Here is a 15,100-nt window from a genome sequence, read left to right as displayed (position 1 = left end):
GCCTCCCATTCCAGACATTCCTCTGCCTCTGGCTCTTTGTCTGTAGCCTCTATTTTCAAGACAGTGGACTTTCACATGACCCATTTTCCCACAAAAAAAACATGTATTTGACTAAGATGTAGGATTTGCATTAAACTTCTCATCCCTCTTTGATGGAATTGCCTTCAAAGCAGCATTTGCATCTGAACAGGGAACAGTCTTTTTTCCCCCTTCAGATCATCTCATTGCCTCAACAAATAATCCATGTTTAGTTTTACAAGAGTCACTCTCCATTTAATGGAAGCTGTCTGGGCAGGAGAAGGGGGTGAACTTCTTTTTCGATTAGGGTTCATCACCGTGGACAGCTTCTGTAAAACCAACAAGATTTCTACAAAAAGCCATCATGGAATCACTGTCCTAAAGCAACCAAACCACTGCTTGCCACTTAGGGTGTGTATGTCCATTGAGGCTCCTTTGAAGGGAAGTGCCAAAGAGGTGCTTCCACTGCCATTTTCCTGTCCAGGTATTCAAAATGGCCAGAAGAACACCATAGCAGAGAGAATGGAGAAGAGTTGGTGCTTCTTTTAGGTGTTCCTGGAAAGGACTAAGCCTTCACTTTTTGCCACTCTACCCAGAGAAGAGGGCCATCCCCTTTTTTAAAAAAACAAGAGTTGAACTACAGGACTTAAATTGGCTCATGGATCCCTCAACCCAGATTTTTAAATCAAAATATAATACCTATGCAAATATACAACACTATGCTGCATGGAGAAATACGTAAAGACAAGAAATGTTTTTAAGTAGGCAGATGTATGCCAGTACTCAGTGGGAATCTTGTAGCCATTTTACCATGTTATTGAAGTGACGAGCTGCCCAAAGAGCAATAAAAAGGAGGCACTTTGCATATTGTCAGAGCTTGTGTGTTATTAATGCCCCAACAGACAAAAATAGCTCCACTGGTACAGCCCCCTTATGAAATTAAAAGGGATGGTAAAGTTCGGAATACTCCATGACCAAAGTCCTTCATTAAGGAGTGGAGAGTCTAAGGGAGGATAAAAGTTGCTGTCAGAGGTGGAAGAAGTCATATGTTTTTTCCCCAGCACTGAACTAATTGTGAGAACACCTAACCCTTCAGAACTAAGGTAAGAAACGGTGGGCTCTTGGCAAAAGGGAGGCTCAATCCCACTCTAAGACACAGTGAGTGGGAGCTGATCCCCCTTCAAATGATGATATTACTGTTCATTTCCCCCGGAGCACTGAATCATCAAGACCCCTGAGTAGCTAAGCTCTCTAATGAGCAATCAGAAGTATCTCAAGTGATAAAGTATAAAAAAAGATTGGGTGAATAATTGTAGAGTGGATCTTGGTATCTGCTGGGGTTTGGTTCCAGAACCCCCTGTGGATAACAAAATACATGGATGCTCAATTCCTATTAAGTATAGTGATGTAACAAAATTATGTCCCTTATATAAAATGGCAAAATCAAGGTTTGCTTTTTGGAATTTATATCATCCACATATTTTCAAGCTGTGGATGGTTGAATCCATGGACATGGAGGGTCAACTGTACCATCAATAGAGAGAAAGGACTACTTAAATAGACATTGTAGTTGTAACAGTGTTCATAGTCAAAGCTGGTTGAATGGAAAAGAGAATTTGGTCTCTCACTGACTGTGCCCTTGGGCACTATAATAATTGTTCTGACGGCAAGATTGGGGATTCCAGACCACACTGAAAGGTGGTCTGTCTTGTCTTGTCCTTAATGACCTTCAGAAACATCTCCCCACCTTAGGAGATGTTTCCCTGATCCTGGAGTAAAATAATAAGGGGGTAGCTTGCAGCAACCATTTTTACTCTATCTGCAGCGAAACATCTGAAGAGGAAAGATTTACTACAGGGGTAGGCAAGCTTTTTGAGCCGGGGGCCGGGTTGCTGTCCCTCAGACAACTGGGGGGGCCGGAGCCAAAAAATAAATAATTAAATAATTTCTTTTTAAAATTAATTAAATAAACCAGAACAAATGTAGGATAGAATTTTCAAATGGAGGACACATAAAAAATTTGCTGATTTTTAAAAATTGTTAATATAAATGCATGTTTCTGAGGCTTCTATAGACAATTGCCCCCTTGCCCGCCGCTTGTTCCCCTTGCCTGCCGCTTGCCCCCCTTGCCTGCCTCCTCCTGATAGGCCAAAGTCTCCGGCGGCAATCGGCGGCAGGACCAGGCAGGGGCCGGTCCCAAGGCCTTGCTGGGCCGCATCCGGCCCACGGGCTGCAGGTTGCCTACCCCTGATTTACTACAACCAGTAGCATCACTTTGTAAATAGTCATTTGTGTAATTTTTGTATGCACTCTCCATATATTTTAGAACTTGTTTCTTTCAATATTTTAAGGGTTGGGGTGATAGCTCACAATGAAGTACAGTGGTAAAATTCAAAGCTATAACCCTGTTAGTCTGTAGAATCAGTATGTAGAGAGATCTTGTAGCGCCCCAAAGGAGCGGCATCGTGCCGCCTCTTTCAGTCCTGGATCGGGGCATCAGCAACTGCACACTGCAGGCCTGATCCGGTACTTTGCCACTCTAAAAAGAAACAGCAAAATGCCATTCCTTTTTACAGTGGCAAAAAGGTGCCTTTGCCCCCACCACTGCACCAAACACTGCACCAAAGAAACAGTGTGATGCCACCTGCTGGGCTGGTGAGGGAACAGCATGGCACCAGAATCAGGGTGGAATCGGGATGTGCAGTGTGCAGTCACCAGGCCCCCATTCCATCCCAATGCTAGCATTTTATGCCAGTCTGGTTCGCCTCTAACTGAAAGAAAGAAGCTGGTAGCATGAGCTTTTGTAGAATTGAATTTAATTCCTCAGATGCATGGAGTAAACTATGAGCAACAGTTTATTCCATGCATCTGAGTTATGCTTATACTATAACTTCTTTGGCTCACTTAGTCTCAAAGTTGCTACAAGATCCCTTTGCATACTAATTTTTCAAACTAACACAGCTGTGTGTTTGAATTCTGTATTTTTGTATATTTTTGATTTTCTCCCAGTTTCTGTTAAGTTTTGAGAGTTCTTCCAGAATCTTACAGAAATGTGATTTTTCAGCCTTTCAGCTGATTTAAGAATAGCCATGCTAAATCAGACCAAGTCCCCTGTAGTCCAAATTCTGTTCACATAGATGCCAAACAGTTTCCTATAAGAAGTTTGCAACATGACAAAAGCCAAACCCTTTATTCATGCTGTCCCCAAAAACAGACATGCTTCTCTGTGCCCTAAAGCCAGCTTTAAATTCACTTAACAGAGTGATAGATTGTTTTTTTGAATGTCCTCCAATTCTATTTATTTATTTATTTCTCCTTTTAGTCTTTGAAGGCTTATCTTGTTCCATGTTTATTGCTGCCTGCATGGGCTATATCATACTCCATGAATCTTTATTGCTCAGATTTGATAGGAGTGGGAATATAACTACAAGGTCATTATTTAGTGGCAATGCATCAGGGGACAATAGAGTTCAGAGTCCTTGGAGCTGCATAGTGGTGAAAGTTATCTTTTTTCATGCCTTTTTCATTCCTAATCTTGCTGGTTCTGTCAAGAATATTACAATCTCACTAGGAGTTCTTGGGCGAGAAACTAGAAAGGGTACTGGAGAAAGACTGGAGTGTTCCATTCAACTGAAGTCAATAGTGAAGCCTATTCTAGAATTTATTGCAAAATTATATCTGCTGATGACACAAACAGAGTGGTTTTGCCTTTGCCTTCTATTGAGGCTGAGAGAGTGTGACTTGCACAAGGTCACCCAGTAAGATTTTGTGACTGAACAGGGATCCAAACCCTGGTCTACAGAGTTGTAATCCAACGATCAAAACACTGTACTGTGCTGGCTCTCTCACCATTCTATTTATGTTATATCAAATTAAATCTTTTTAATGAGCAGATCAAATGATACCAAATGTTTCATGATACAATTTGCATGACAAATTTTTGCTAATATAGGAAATTCAGTTTGGATTTCTAGGATGGAAGGAATTATGTTTTAAACAAATCCTATGACTACTATTTATAAATCTCTGGTTCAGTTAGAACTCCCTAAAAAAACTTAAAATATTAAATTATTATGAATATATCCAAAAATAACCCCAAAGGGGATTTGAATTCAACTATGGGACTGAATCTTTTTGATTTTTTGAATACTTTGTTGAGAAAACTTCAAGATCAGATAAACAGCAAGTTAGGGGAAGCTAGGAACATCCTGGTTGCTTTGGGTTGTACCCTGTGTAAGGGATGAGACATTTTAAATATCTCGCACTTCATATGCAAGGAGAACAGTAATAAACTTTTCTCACTCTTTTCACGGACAAGAAGAATTATGAGAGCAATTTACTTCACTAGTGGTGGCTGTAGCCTATGATTTCTGAATTTTGGTATTTAGTTTGTAAATACACTTCCCCAAATGCTGCTTTAAGATGTCATTTCAAATCAAGTTAAAGATCTGTTATATATTTTTCTTATGGAACATGAAAATCTCTATCATATGGATCTGTTTCAGAAGTTCCCCCCGCATGCACCGGGTGGCACTCAGTGTGAGAATGCTACTGGATTGGATTAGATAGCCCTTGTGGTCTTTTCCAGCTCTACGATTCTATGTTTCTATTTTTACCCAAATGCTTTTCACTGATCCAATTTGATCACTGGTGGATCACTGGTGTACAGATGATATACTTTAATTATATCCTTTTATTATGATTGTCCCTTTATAATTTGTAAGTTATTGTTTTTAAGTGTTATTAGTATTTTATGATTCCATTTGTATTGTACTATTATCCATTGTTTTGACATGTTAATAATATCAGTGTCTGACTTGGGAGGGAAACATCACCAATGATGTTATCTGCAAGACTAGAATAGTAAATCTAACATGAAAATACGTTATTTCATTAAGAAATATGGACAATTCTCTTTAAAGTAAATTAGAGCACTCAGCTCTGGGTCACTGGATTCTGCACTGATCACTTGCTAGAAACTCCAGCCTGGTGCTTCCACTCTTATTCCTTCTTCCCTGCAGGTTTCAAACATGTGGCTCTATCTGGCTGCCTTGCTGGGGGTTTATTTCCTCCGCCGGTGGTACAGGGGGAGACAGACTGTGGAAAAACTAACAGAGAAATACGTCTTCATCACTGGTTGTGACTCTGGATTTGGGAACCAACTCGCCAGGCAGTTGGATGCCCGAGGCTTCCAGGTGTTGGCAGCCTGTCTCACCCAGAAAGGAGCAGATGAACTGGAAAAGTCCACATCGAAGAGGCTGAAAACCACCATTTTGGATGTCACCATCACAGAAAGTGTGGCAGCAGCAACTAAGTGGGTGAAAGAATGTGTTGGGAACAAAGGTACAGTAGAGGACTTCCTCCTGGTTTTTTGTTTGATGTGTTTGTTGTTTGTCTGTTTGTTTTTAGAAATGGAAGCCCTTTGAAAAACTTATTTTACTTCTGAAAAGAAGATTATGCAAGCCAGAGCGATGGTGGACACCAACCACAGGGCTCCCAGGCTGTGACCCAGCAAAGGCTGCCTAAGGAGCTCAAAGCTCGACTCAGGCTTGCATCCTTCCAAGGAGGTCACCAAAATGAGTACCAGATTGTTGGGGGCAATTAGCTTACAGTAAACTGCTTAGACACTGTTAGTTCAGTATGAAGCGGTATATAAATGAAGCTGTTTTTGTTTGTTTGGGGATGACATGAATGTATTCTTTAAATACTTCAAGGGCTGCCACATAGAGAAGGGGACAGGGCCCTTCTCTGCTACCCTAAAGGGCAGGATCAGGCTTACTAGTTTTATGTTGCAGGAACATAGATTTTGATTGAACATTAGAAGAAATGTCTTGATAGTAAGAGCGGTTTCGCAGTAGTTTTAAATTGTCTAGAGAAGTGGTGGTGTCCCCTTCTGAGGTGTTTTTAAAAAGAGGCTGTACAGCTACCTACTAGGGATGGTCTAGCTAGATTTTCTGCATAGGGGATTGGACTCAGTGGCCTTAGGACTCCTTCCAACTCTACGACAGCCTGTTTCTATGATAGTTCTATGATTCCATATGATTCTCTGAATCCTTGAACATCAACTTACAGTGGATCCTTAGTATCCACTGGGGTTTGGTTCAGGACCACCACCACCCCAGCAAGCCATGGATACAAAAATCCACGGGTGATCATGTCCCATTAAATATAATGGCACAGTAAAATGGTGTCCCTTATATAAAATGGCAAAATGAAGGTTTGATTTGGGGAACTGATATATTTTTTAATATTTTAAAAGCGCTGTAAATTTACACAGTGCTGTACATACAATCTTTTTAATTAGATGGTTCCCTGCCCTCGGGCTTACAATCTAAAAAGACATGACACAGAAGGAGAAGGGAGTGGTGGAGGGAAAGGGTAAGAGGTCCAGCAGTTCCTCTCAACCTCCGAGGCCTGGACCAAGGCAGATGGACTGGAGGGAGGGCTTGGCTTCAAAATGGAAGGTTAATCTTCTTCCAGGGAAAATACATACTCTCAAGTAGGATAATACAGATAAAATACATAGCAATACAGGAAATGGTTCAATAAACAGGCACCAAAAGAACATAGGGAATATAGTTTCAATATATTCCCTCTCACCTTCTTTCATTTTAGCATCATATACAGAAAAAGAAGTTTTTATCAACTACCATTCTCCATTGAACTCTTTCCTGATCAAAGCCATTGTTAATATTTGAGAAATATATCAGGCAGTTCATTTAATCTCTCATGTAGTCATTAGAGTTCAGGCCTCCAGACACTGAACTTATTTCTAACTCCTCATCCACTGTTAAGTATTTAGTATCTAGAATATATTCTTTTTTAATCAATGTATCTTGGCAGTCTGGAGTTGGAATAAAGCAGCCATGGGAAAATGATTTAGGTATTCATATCAGTGAAAACTGCTGACCATCTCCATGAAGCAAAGCTCCTCTGGAATCACTCGTCACATATACATGAACACAGCCCAAAGATTATATATTATTTGTACCTGAAGCCATTAAAGCTTATCTATATTACCATAATAAACAGTGTCTGGCAGTGTCTTGTTAAAGAATCATTTATGCATATGTGGGTGATTTTGTCTACCTATAGAGATTTCTTGTATAATACGGAAAGTGACAACTTAAAATATAATGTCCATCCCAGAAAATAGTGGCTTATCTTTCTTTCCAGGGACAAGCATAGAATAGCATATTTAGAATTAATCATTTTTCTACATTTGATGGGAACATTAATAATAGCAAAAAGTGGAAGAGGTGTCATTATCCTTCGTTAAAATGCTAGAAATGCAAGGTATGGCATCTGGCTCTAATAGAGAAACTGACTTCCAAATTATAAGTCAAATTGGAAACATTAAGTGCATGCAGACACTTAACAAATTCTATGACGTTTGGGCTCCTTTTACTCCATACATAAATGAACCCACTGATGAACATGTTATCCAAAAATCATGCTCATTTATGGAATGATATATTGTTTATTCCTAACCTGCTGTCTTAATCAATTGTCTTTATTTATTGTAATCATATAATCAATCATTGTAATGTATTTGCATTAACCATTTACTATTTTTTTGGTCCAAAACACTATACAGAAATAATCCAGTTTGAGACTGCTTTAACGGCCCTGGCTCAATGCTAGGGAACTGTAGTTCTGTGAAGCATTTAGCCTTCTCTATCAGGGAGCTCTGGTGCTACAATTCCCAGGATTCTCTAGCACTGGGCTAGGGCAATCTCAAACCAGACTATTTCTGCAGTGTGTTTCAGACCTCTATTGAGTGTTAATTTTTTTCAAGCCATCATTTAAGTTTTCTAAAAATAATGAGATGCTGCCAGGTAGCTAAGTCTAATCTTGACTGTCACTAACTTGGACATAGTTAGTCCTAATTTATTACTGATTGATGACTTGTGTGATTAAAATTTAATTAACTGAAGGCCTTTATGAAAAATATATTTTCTCCTTTCAAAATCAAACAGAATATTTACAGGGCATAGAATCTGATGTATCAGAGTACAGAACATACAAATACAGTTCTGAGTTTTGTGACGACAAGCAAAAATATTCATTAGGATTCATAAGGACTCTAACCCTCTAATATCACTAATTTGCCGACACTTTGTTGTGGTGGGTTGCTGGCTGATCAACCTGACTTGTTCAGAAACAACAAAGTAGAATTGTAGATATCACAAGATTGCTTCAGAAATTCCTGGTTCAAACATTCCTGGATTGTTTCACTTGCTTTTAGAAAAGGAAGAGTGAAGCTGAAGAAAACCAGCTGCTCACACCAACAAGCTGCACATGCACAGAGATCTATGGTATGCTCGGCATTATGTCTCCTGGATCCATTATTAGTCCCAACTTGAATAGAGCCAATGAATCAATGAGATTTATCTATGTATTGATTCACCATTCAAAAAATGATTCTATGTGTCAACTCCAGTTGGGACTACTAATAGTTGTCATGCCACAAAGTGGTCCAAAAACAGCTAGCTGAAAAGGACAGGACAAAAGATGAGAGATTAAATTACACAAATCACAAGATTAAATTCAGTTTGAAATTACAATCAAGTCTGTTCTACTCTATATAATTATAGCAATTTGATGCCACTTTAAATGCTGTGGCTGCATCATGCAGAATCCTGAGATTTATAGTTTGGGGAAACACTAGGGCTGTCTGGTAGATCATTCTAAATACCTCAAGAAGCTAAAAGGATTCCACAGGGTAGGACCATGGTCTCAAACTGCTATAAATGTGTAGCATGAAAGAGACATTAACTCACAATTTCTCATTCTTAATATGGGCAAATGTAGGCAACAATTAACTCAGAGAGCATTATCAATTAAAATATTTTAAGTTAAAGATTAAGCAGGCTGTTAGGAGTGCAAGATCCGTTCACAAAGTTCACAAGGCTTTTTGAGAAGATGCCAGACTCTGAGCCAGAGTTGAAAAGGCTACCAAAAATAGGAGGGGGTACAATGAAAAGACTATCCTAAATTTGCAAATTTTCTTTTTATACAGGACTCTGGGGCTTAGTAAACAATGCAGGCATAGCAGTACCCCAAGCTCCTAATGAATGGCTGACCAAGGATGACTTCACGAAGGTGATCAATATTAACCTGTTTGGGGTGATTGATGTGACAGTGCACATGCTGCCCCTGGTGAGAAAAGCCAAGGGGAGGATTGTCAACATGTCCAGTGTGGCAGGAAGACTGTCATACTTTGGAGGAGGTTACTGTCTTTCCAAGTATGGTGTGGAAGCCTTCTCTGACTGCCTAAGGTAAAAACACCAGAGTGGTAACTTTTTATGTGGATTGGTTTTTCTCCGTCTAAATTTCAAGTAACAAAATGCTCACTGAATGATAAAATATACTAGGAACGTGGGAAGCTGCATTATACTGATTCATAACATTAGTCTTTTTAGCTCAGGATATAATGTGGTTGAAAGAAGTCCTTCAGAAATTCAAACAAGAGCCCCATGGCTGTTCAACCTCAGTCTTTTTCTTTTTGCAGGTAGGTCAGAGCTGGCCATACCATTAGTCAGAATAAGGTGACTATCTCAGGCAACATATTATGGGTGACTTCAAAGGGCAGCAAGTTGTAAATGGTCTCATGTGTTGTTTACTACATTTACTGCTCCTCCTGAGATTGAAATATTTGTTGGGACTGGAGCCAACATAGAATCTTAGGCCACTATGTTACATAGGCCAGCTTGTTATACACTCACTCTTCTCACCATGTCCTTTTATTTGTATTAAGAAGAAGAGCATGCATTAACAGTGATAAATTTTATTTGTTGCTGTTGTTGTTAACTACCCCTAAGTCAGCTCCAACTCATGGTGACTCTGTGGATGAGACATCCCCAAGCCTCTGTGTCCTCCACTGTTTTGCTTAAGTCCTACAAAGTCATACTTGTGATCTTCTTAATCTCCTTAACTCTCCATCTAGCTTGCGGTCTTCCTCTATTTTGATTTCCCTCAACCTTTCCTTGCATTATTGTCTTTTGTAATGCAAGCTGCAGGAAAAGAGATTCCACCTCAACATTAGGAAGAACTTCCTGACAGTAAGGGCTGTTCAACAGTGGAACAAACTCCCCCGGAGTGTAGTGAAGTCTCCTTCCTTGGAGGTCTTCAAGCAGAGGCTGGATGGCCATCTGTCGGGGATGCTTTGATTGTGATTTCCTGCATGGCGGGGGGTTGGACTGGATGGCCCCTGTGGTCTCTTCCAATTCTATGATTCTATGATTCTATGATTCTCATGATCATCTTGGCTTCCATAGAGATTTCAGGCTTGAGCTATTCAAGGCAGAAAAGGACTGACAGGTGAAACAGAGAGAAGACACAAGTCGGGGGGGAGGGGCTGCATCATTGTGTGAGATGATGTTTAAGTATGAGCCACAGTGGAAAGAAGGAAGGAAGGAAGGAAGGAAACTAGGGATGAAGAGACAAGATAAGCATATGGAAGAGGAAATGAGGGGAGAAAGAAGACATTTAACCAGAAGCTACTAGCAAAGGGAGGAGAAAGAGAGTGAGAGATAAGGTGAGGGGGGAATCTGGAAAATTTAAAAAAGGAAGGACACAAGTACGTAAGCAAAATTGAAGATGAAATATTTTTGTGTCATACATACTACCAGTCTATTTTGCTTTGGTCAGGCCTCACCTGGAATACTGCATCCAGTTCTGGGCACCACAATTCAAAAAGGATGTTGACAAGCTACAGCATGTCCAGAAGAGGGCAACCAAAATGGTGAAAGGTCTGGAAACCATGTGCTAATAGGAGAGACTTAGGGAGCTGGGTATGTTTAGCCTGGAGAAGAGAAGGTTAAGAGATGGTATGATAGCCCTGTTGAAATATTTGGATGTCATGCTGAGCATGGAACAAGCTTGTTTTCTGATTCTCCATAGAACAGGACACTGAACAATGGATGCAAGCTACAGGAATAGAGATTCAAGCTCAACATCTGGAAGAACTTCCTGACACTCAGGGCTGTTCAACAGTGGAACACACTCCCTCAGAATGTGGTAGAGCCTCCTTCTTTGGAGAGTTTTAAACAGAGGCTGGATGGCCATCTGTTAGGGGTGCTTTGATTGTGTTTTCCTGCATGGCAGGGAGTTGGACCTGATGGTGTCTCTTCCAGTTCTGTGATTCTATTATTCTATACTATGATTTGCAAACAATGACACAAACACCTCAGAGAAAGAAAAATACAATACTGTGGCTACAACCATTTAGAGCAGACTAAGAAGAATGACATAAGTACTAAGAAAAGTAAAAGTAAGGTAAGAAAAGCCACAAAGCAGAAATCTTTAATTACCCTATTCAGAAATTCCTATATGAATAATGAGTCAGCTTAATGGTTCCCCATGCTGATCTCCCTCCCCCCCCCCCTCTCTCTCTCTCATTGTGCCCTGGTGCTGGCTGCAGTTTGAGAGACTTTGTGATGGACTGTGATGGCCTCAATACTATACACATTCATTCTTAGGGCTAAAGCACCACTGAGGGGTTGTGATGGGACTTTATCACAGTAAATATACGAAGAGCTTCCCAGATTGTTATACCGGTAGTTATACATTGTTATTGTTACAGATAAATAGGAGGAAGTGATCTTTTTCTTTTTTCAGGAGAGAGCTCCGTCCCTTTGGGGTTCAAGTCAGTATTATAGAGCCTGGTGGCTTTGCTACACCCATTCAGAACAATATTGTAGAGGCCTACCGGAAAGCATGGAACCAGGTGCCTTCTGACACCAAAGAATCCTATGGACAGCAATACATGGAGACCTGTGAGTAAAGGAGAAATGCTAAAGGTGGCCAGTTGCTCCATTGCTTTGGGGAGATGAATCTCTGCTAGGTTTTACAGGAACTACTCTCCATTTAATGTGAGCTTTCCAAGTTGATGAACCTCTTTGAGTTTACAGTTCAGCCCCTTGGATAGCTCCCATAAAACTAGCAATGCCTGCGATAAAACTCAGCACGGGTTCACTGCCCCAAAGCAACAGAGCCAGGAACTGTCATTTCGGGGGGGGGGGGTCATGCTCCTCCAGACACAAACAGATCAGGAGCAACTCCCACTAAAATTTCATTCTTGATGCATCATGGATATTTTATGAGCTATGCAAATGTCATCCGGCTGCTTAGAGCCCTTCTTGATGGGTTGGATTGGACCACATTTCATTTCAAACTCATTTAGACTACCTCTAATCTGATGCAGACTTGACTCAAAATTTGATTATCCATATATTTGCACCTGCCACTGACTGGTATTGGAAAACCCAAACAACCTTGAGATTTTTCTCTTTTTTTCACACCATTGTAATACATGTGAAGACATAGTACCCTTTGAATGGGAATTAACTGCTGTCATTTAGCCTTGCAGTCTGTCTGAGCGATCTTTAATCTTTGTTTCGACATATCCAAAGTATGTTGCATGTATTTGCCTTCAAATCACATGTTGACTTATGGTGACCCCATGAATTTTATAGAGGTTTCTTAGACAAGGAAGTCTCAGAGGTGGTTTCATCAGTTCCTTCCCTTTAAAACATTCTTGCTGCTAACAAATAACTAGCAAAAGAACCCAGGCAGGAAGAAACTATCTGATTACACATATCTGATATATCTCCTCTCTGCCTTCTCTTTCCCTGAAGCACTGACTGGAAAGTACTGGTGAAATTCTTGCCCGGGTTGGAACCTAGGCTAGGCAATAAGGAAAAACTACCTCTCCATGCTATATAGATGTTTAGGCATTGAACTACAACTCTGGAGATCAGAGTTTGATTCCCTGCTCAGCCATGGAAACCCACTGGGTGATCCTGGGCAAGTTACACACTCTCAGCCCAAGAAACCCCCATGATAGATTTGCCTTAGGGTCACCATAAGTCGGGAACAACCTAAAGGCACACAACACACACATATCGCCTTCTCCTCTTTCCCCTCCTCCCTCCCTGTCATCTTCCTTGCATGGTATTATTTTTAAATGTTTAGGAGACACATCATCTGGCTCTTTTTTTTTCAAACTAATTTTTGTTGCTGCAGCATCACGTTACTCAAAATTACTTCAGACTGATCCAATCTGGACCTAATCCACGTCAAACCTAATCTTAAACTAATACTTTCCTTCCTCTTTTTCACATACAGGCTGCAAATTACTCCAGGATCGCACCAAGAGAGCCAACAACAACAACTGCCTGGTTACCGACGCCATAGAACATGCCTTGACATCTCGCTACCCTCATACACGCTATTCTGTAGGCCGGGATGCAAAGTTTTTCCATCTTCCTATGTCTTACTTGCCAACAGCCATGTCAGATTATGTGCTGGCTTGCATTATGCCACAGCCAGCACATGCAGCATAGACTATTTTGTATAAAATGCATTGCAATCACACTTTAAATTCACCATAATCAAATTAAAATGACAGTTCACAGACACAATGGAAAATGCTCTCTAACATAACGATTTTTGCTATTCTAAATTAATACAATATGTTGAAAATGCCAGAATACTTTGTTGTTGTATTTAACTGCCCTTGAGTCAATAGCGACCCTACCAAGTATTTAAAAATATGTAAACATTTTGCATGAGATACATAATAATTTAACAAATAAAATGTGAGATATATAATGTCTCATAAAATAAATATACAAAGAGGTTGTATAAGAAGATAATTCTCTACTGCCGTAAATATATTGCAAGTGTCATGAGCCCTATAAAACAATATTCCTTATAAAAAGATAAATGTTTATTCTACTACTGTTTATTTTCAAAAAGCCCTGAACTAAAAATGTCTATGTGATATTGTGTCCTCCCACAAAAATTCATAACTATATAAGCTGATTGTTTTACATAATAAATATATTTAAATAACAATACAGTCACATGTTTATTTTCCTATAATGCAAATTTCCTTGAAGTCCAAAGCTTAAGATCATCTTTTTTTTAATGCTGGCATTGATCTACCTACTAAACACTACTGCTAATCTACCTACTAAACACTACCCCTTTCAATACAACCCTGAGAACACCGATGACCAGAATGATCAACTCTACAAAACTCTAGCTAGAATACAGATTGACAAACATAGGTTTAAAAAAAACTTCAAGCATACTGTAAGTCAAAAAACTTCACTCTTCAGCTAAAACAGATTAAAAACATGCCTGTTTCAGTGAAAGGTTTTTACTTTTTTAAAATTGTCTTCATTTTACCTTTGATCTCTGAGCAGTATCACATTATGTGTTCACTCCCTTGACTCCAAGGCCAGCCCATAAAGTGTAGATGATCTTGCAAAAAAAGCACTGCAATCCTCCAAAAAGACCCCAAAAACATGTCAAGAGGTTGTGTGTGCCACAATACCAGCTGCAACTTTTAAAATCCTATGGGAAAGTAACCTTGATGAACGAGCATCTGAAAGGTTCTTTTTAAAAACAGTTGCCTTTGTTTTATCTTTGATCTCAGAGCTTCTTGCTCATCTGAAAGCCAATGAAGCTTTGTTGTTTGGGTGCCAGATTATGGCTGGTCAGATGTGTATAACACCCCTCAGTAAATCATCTGCCAGCATCTTTGATCTTAGAGAGCAAGAATTTTCGAGGTGGGAGGTTACATGACAGTAGCTGAATCAGGCTGTGAGAAAACCCTGGAGAAGACTTCTGAGAGAGCATCTGTTTTTTAGTTATAAATGCCGGGCAGCCAGATGTCATAACCGCAAAGGAGGACAAGGCAGCACAAAATGCTGGACATTCAGGAAAACATAGGCCATTACGAGAAAAAAGCTAAAAACACTAATATAAATATAAATTCATTTCATATGGTTTATTTACAGCTATATTATGTATACTGTATTCTATTATGTACTCACCCATGTTTTTCTGATGAACAAAGGCGCGTTACAGACCACCCTAAAGCGGGCGGTCTGCCACCGCCGTCATTAGCTGCGCCGAGAAGCCCCAGCGGCCAGACCATGAGGCTTTTTGGCCCCCGGAAGTGGCGCCACAAGGCGCAAGGCACGCACTCGCAGCATCACTTTCACTGCGCCACGTCCGGACGCTGTGCATCCGAGCCATCAAAATGGCAGCCCCCATGTGGACGGGG

At 40.1% G+C, this 15,100-nt stretch overlaps 1 protein-coding gene across 1 annotated transcript; it reads left to right on the top strand.

Moving 5' to 3' along the window:
- Positions 1 to 1,050: 1,050 nt before the first annotated feature.
- Positions 1,051 to 13,531, top strand: LOC121921048 (retinol dehydrogenase 7-like). The gene is made up of 5 exons (XM_042448514.1): positions 1,051 to 1,121; positions 5,040 to 5,361; positions 9,041 to 9,299; positions 11,641 to 11,798; positions 13,150 to 13,531. Exons 2-5 carry the CDS (start codon positions 5,049 to 5,051, stop codon positions 13,365 to 13,367), a joined length of 948 nt encoding a protein of 315 aa, XP_042304448.1. The 5' UTR covers positions 1,051 to 1,121; positions 5,040 to 5,048; the 3' UTR covers positions 13,368 to 13,531.
- The last annotated feature ends 1,569 nt before the right edge of the window (positions 13,532 to 15,100 follow it).

Source organism: Sceloporus undulatus, chromosome 2 (genome assembly GCF_019175285.1).
Source record: "Sceloporus undulatus isolate JIND9_A2432 ecotype Alabama chromosome 2, SceUnd_v1.1, whole genome shotgun sequence".
NCBI lineage: Eukaryota > Metazoa > Chordata > Lepidosauria > Squamata > Phrynosomatidae > Sceloporus > Sceloporus undulatus.
Note: the sequence above shows the minus strand (reverse complement) of the source record. Positions and strands in the feature narration are given on the sequence as shown.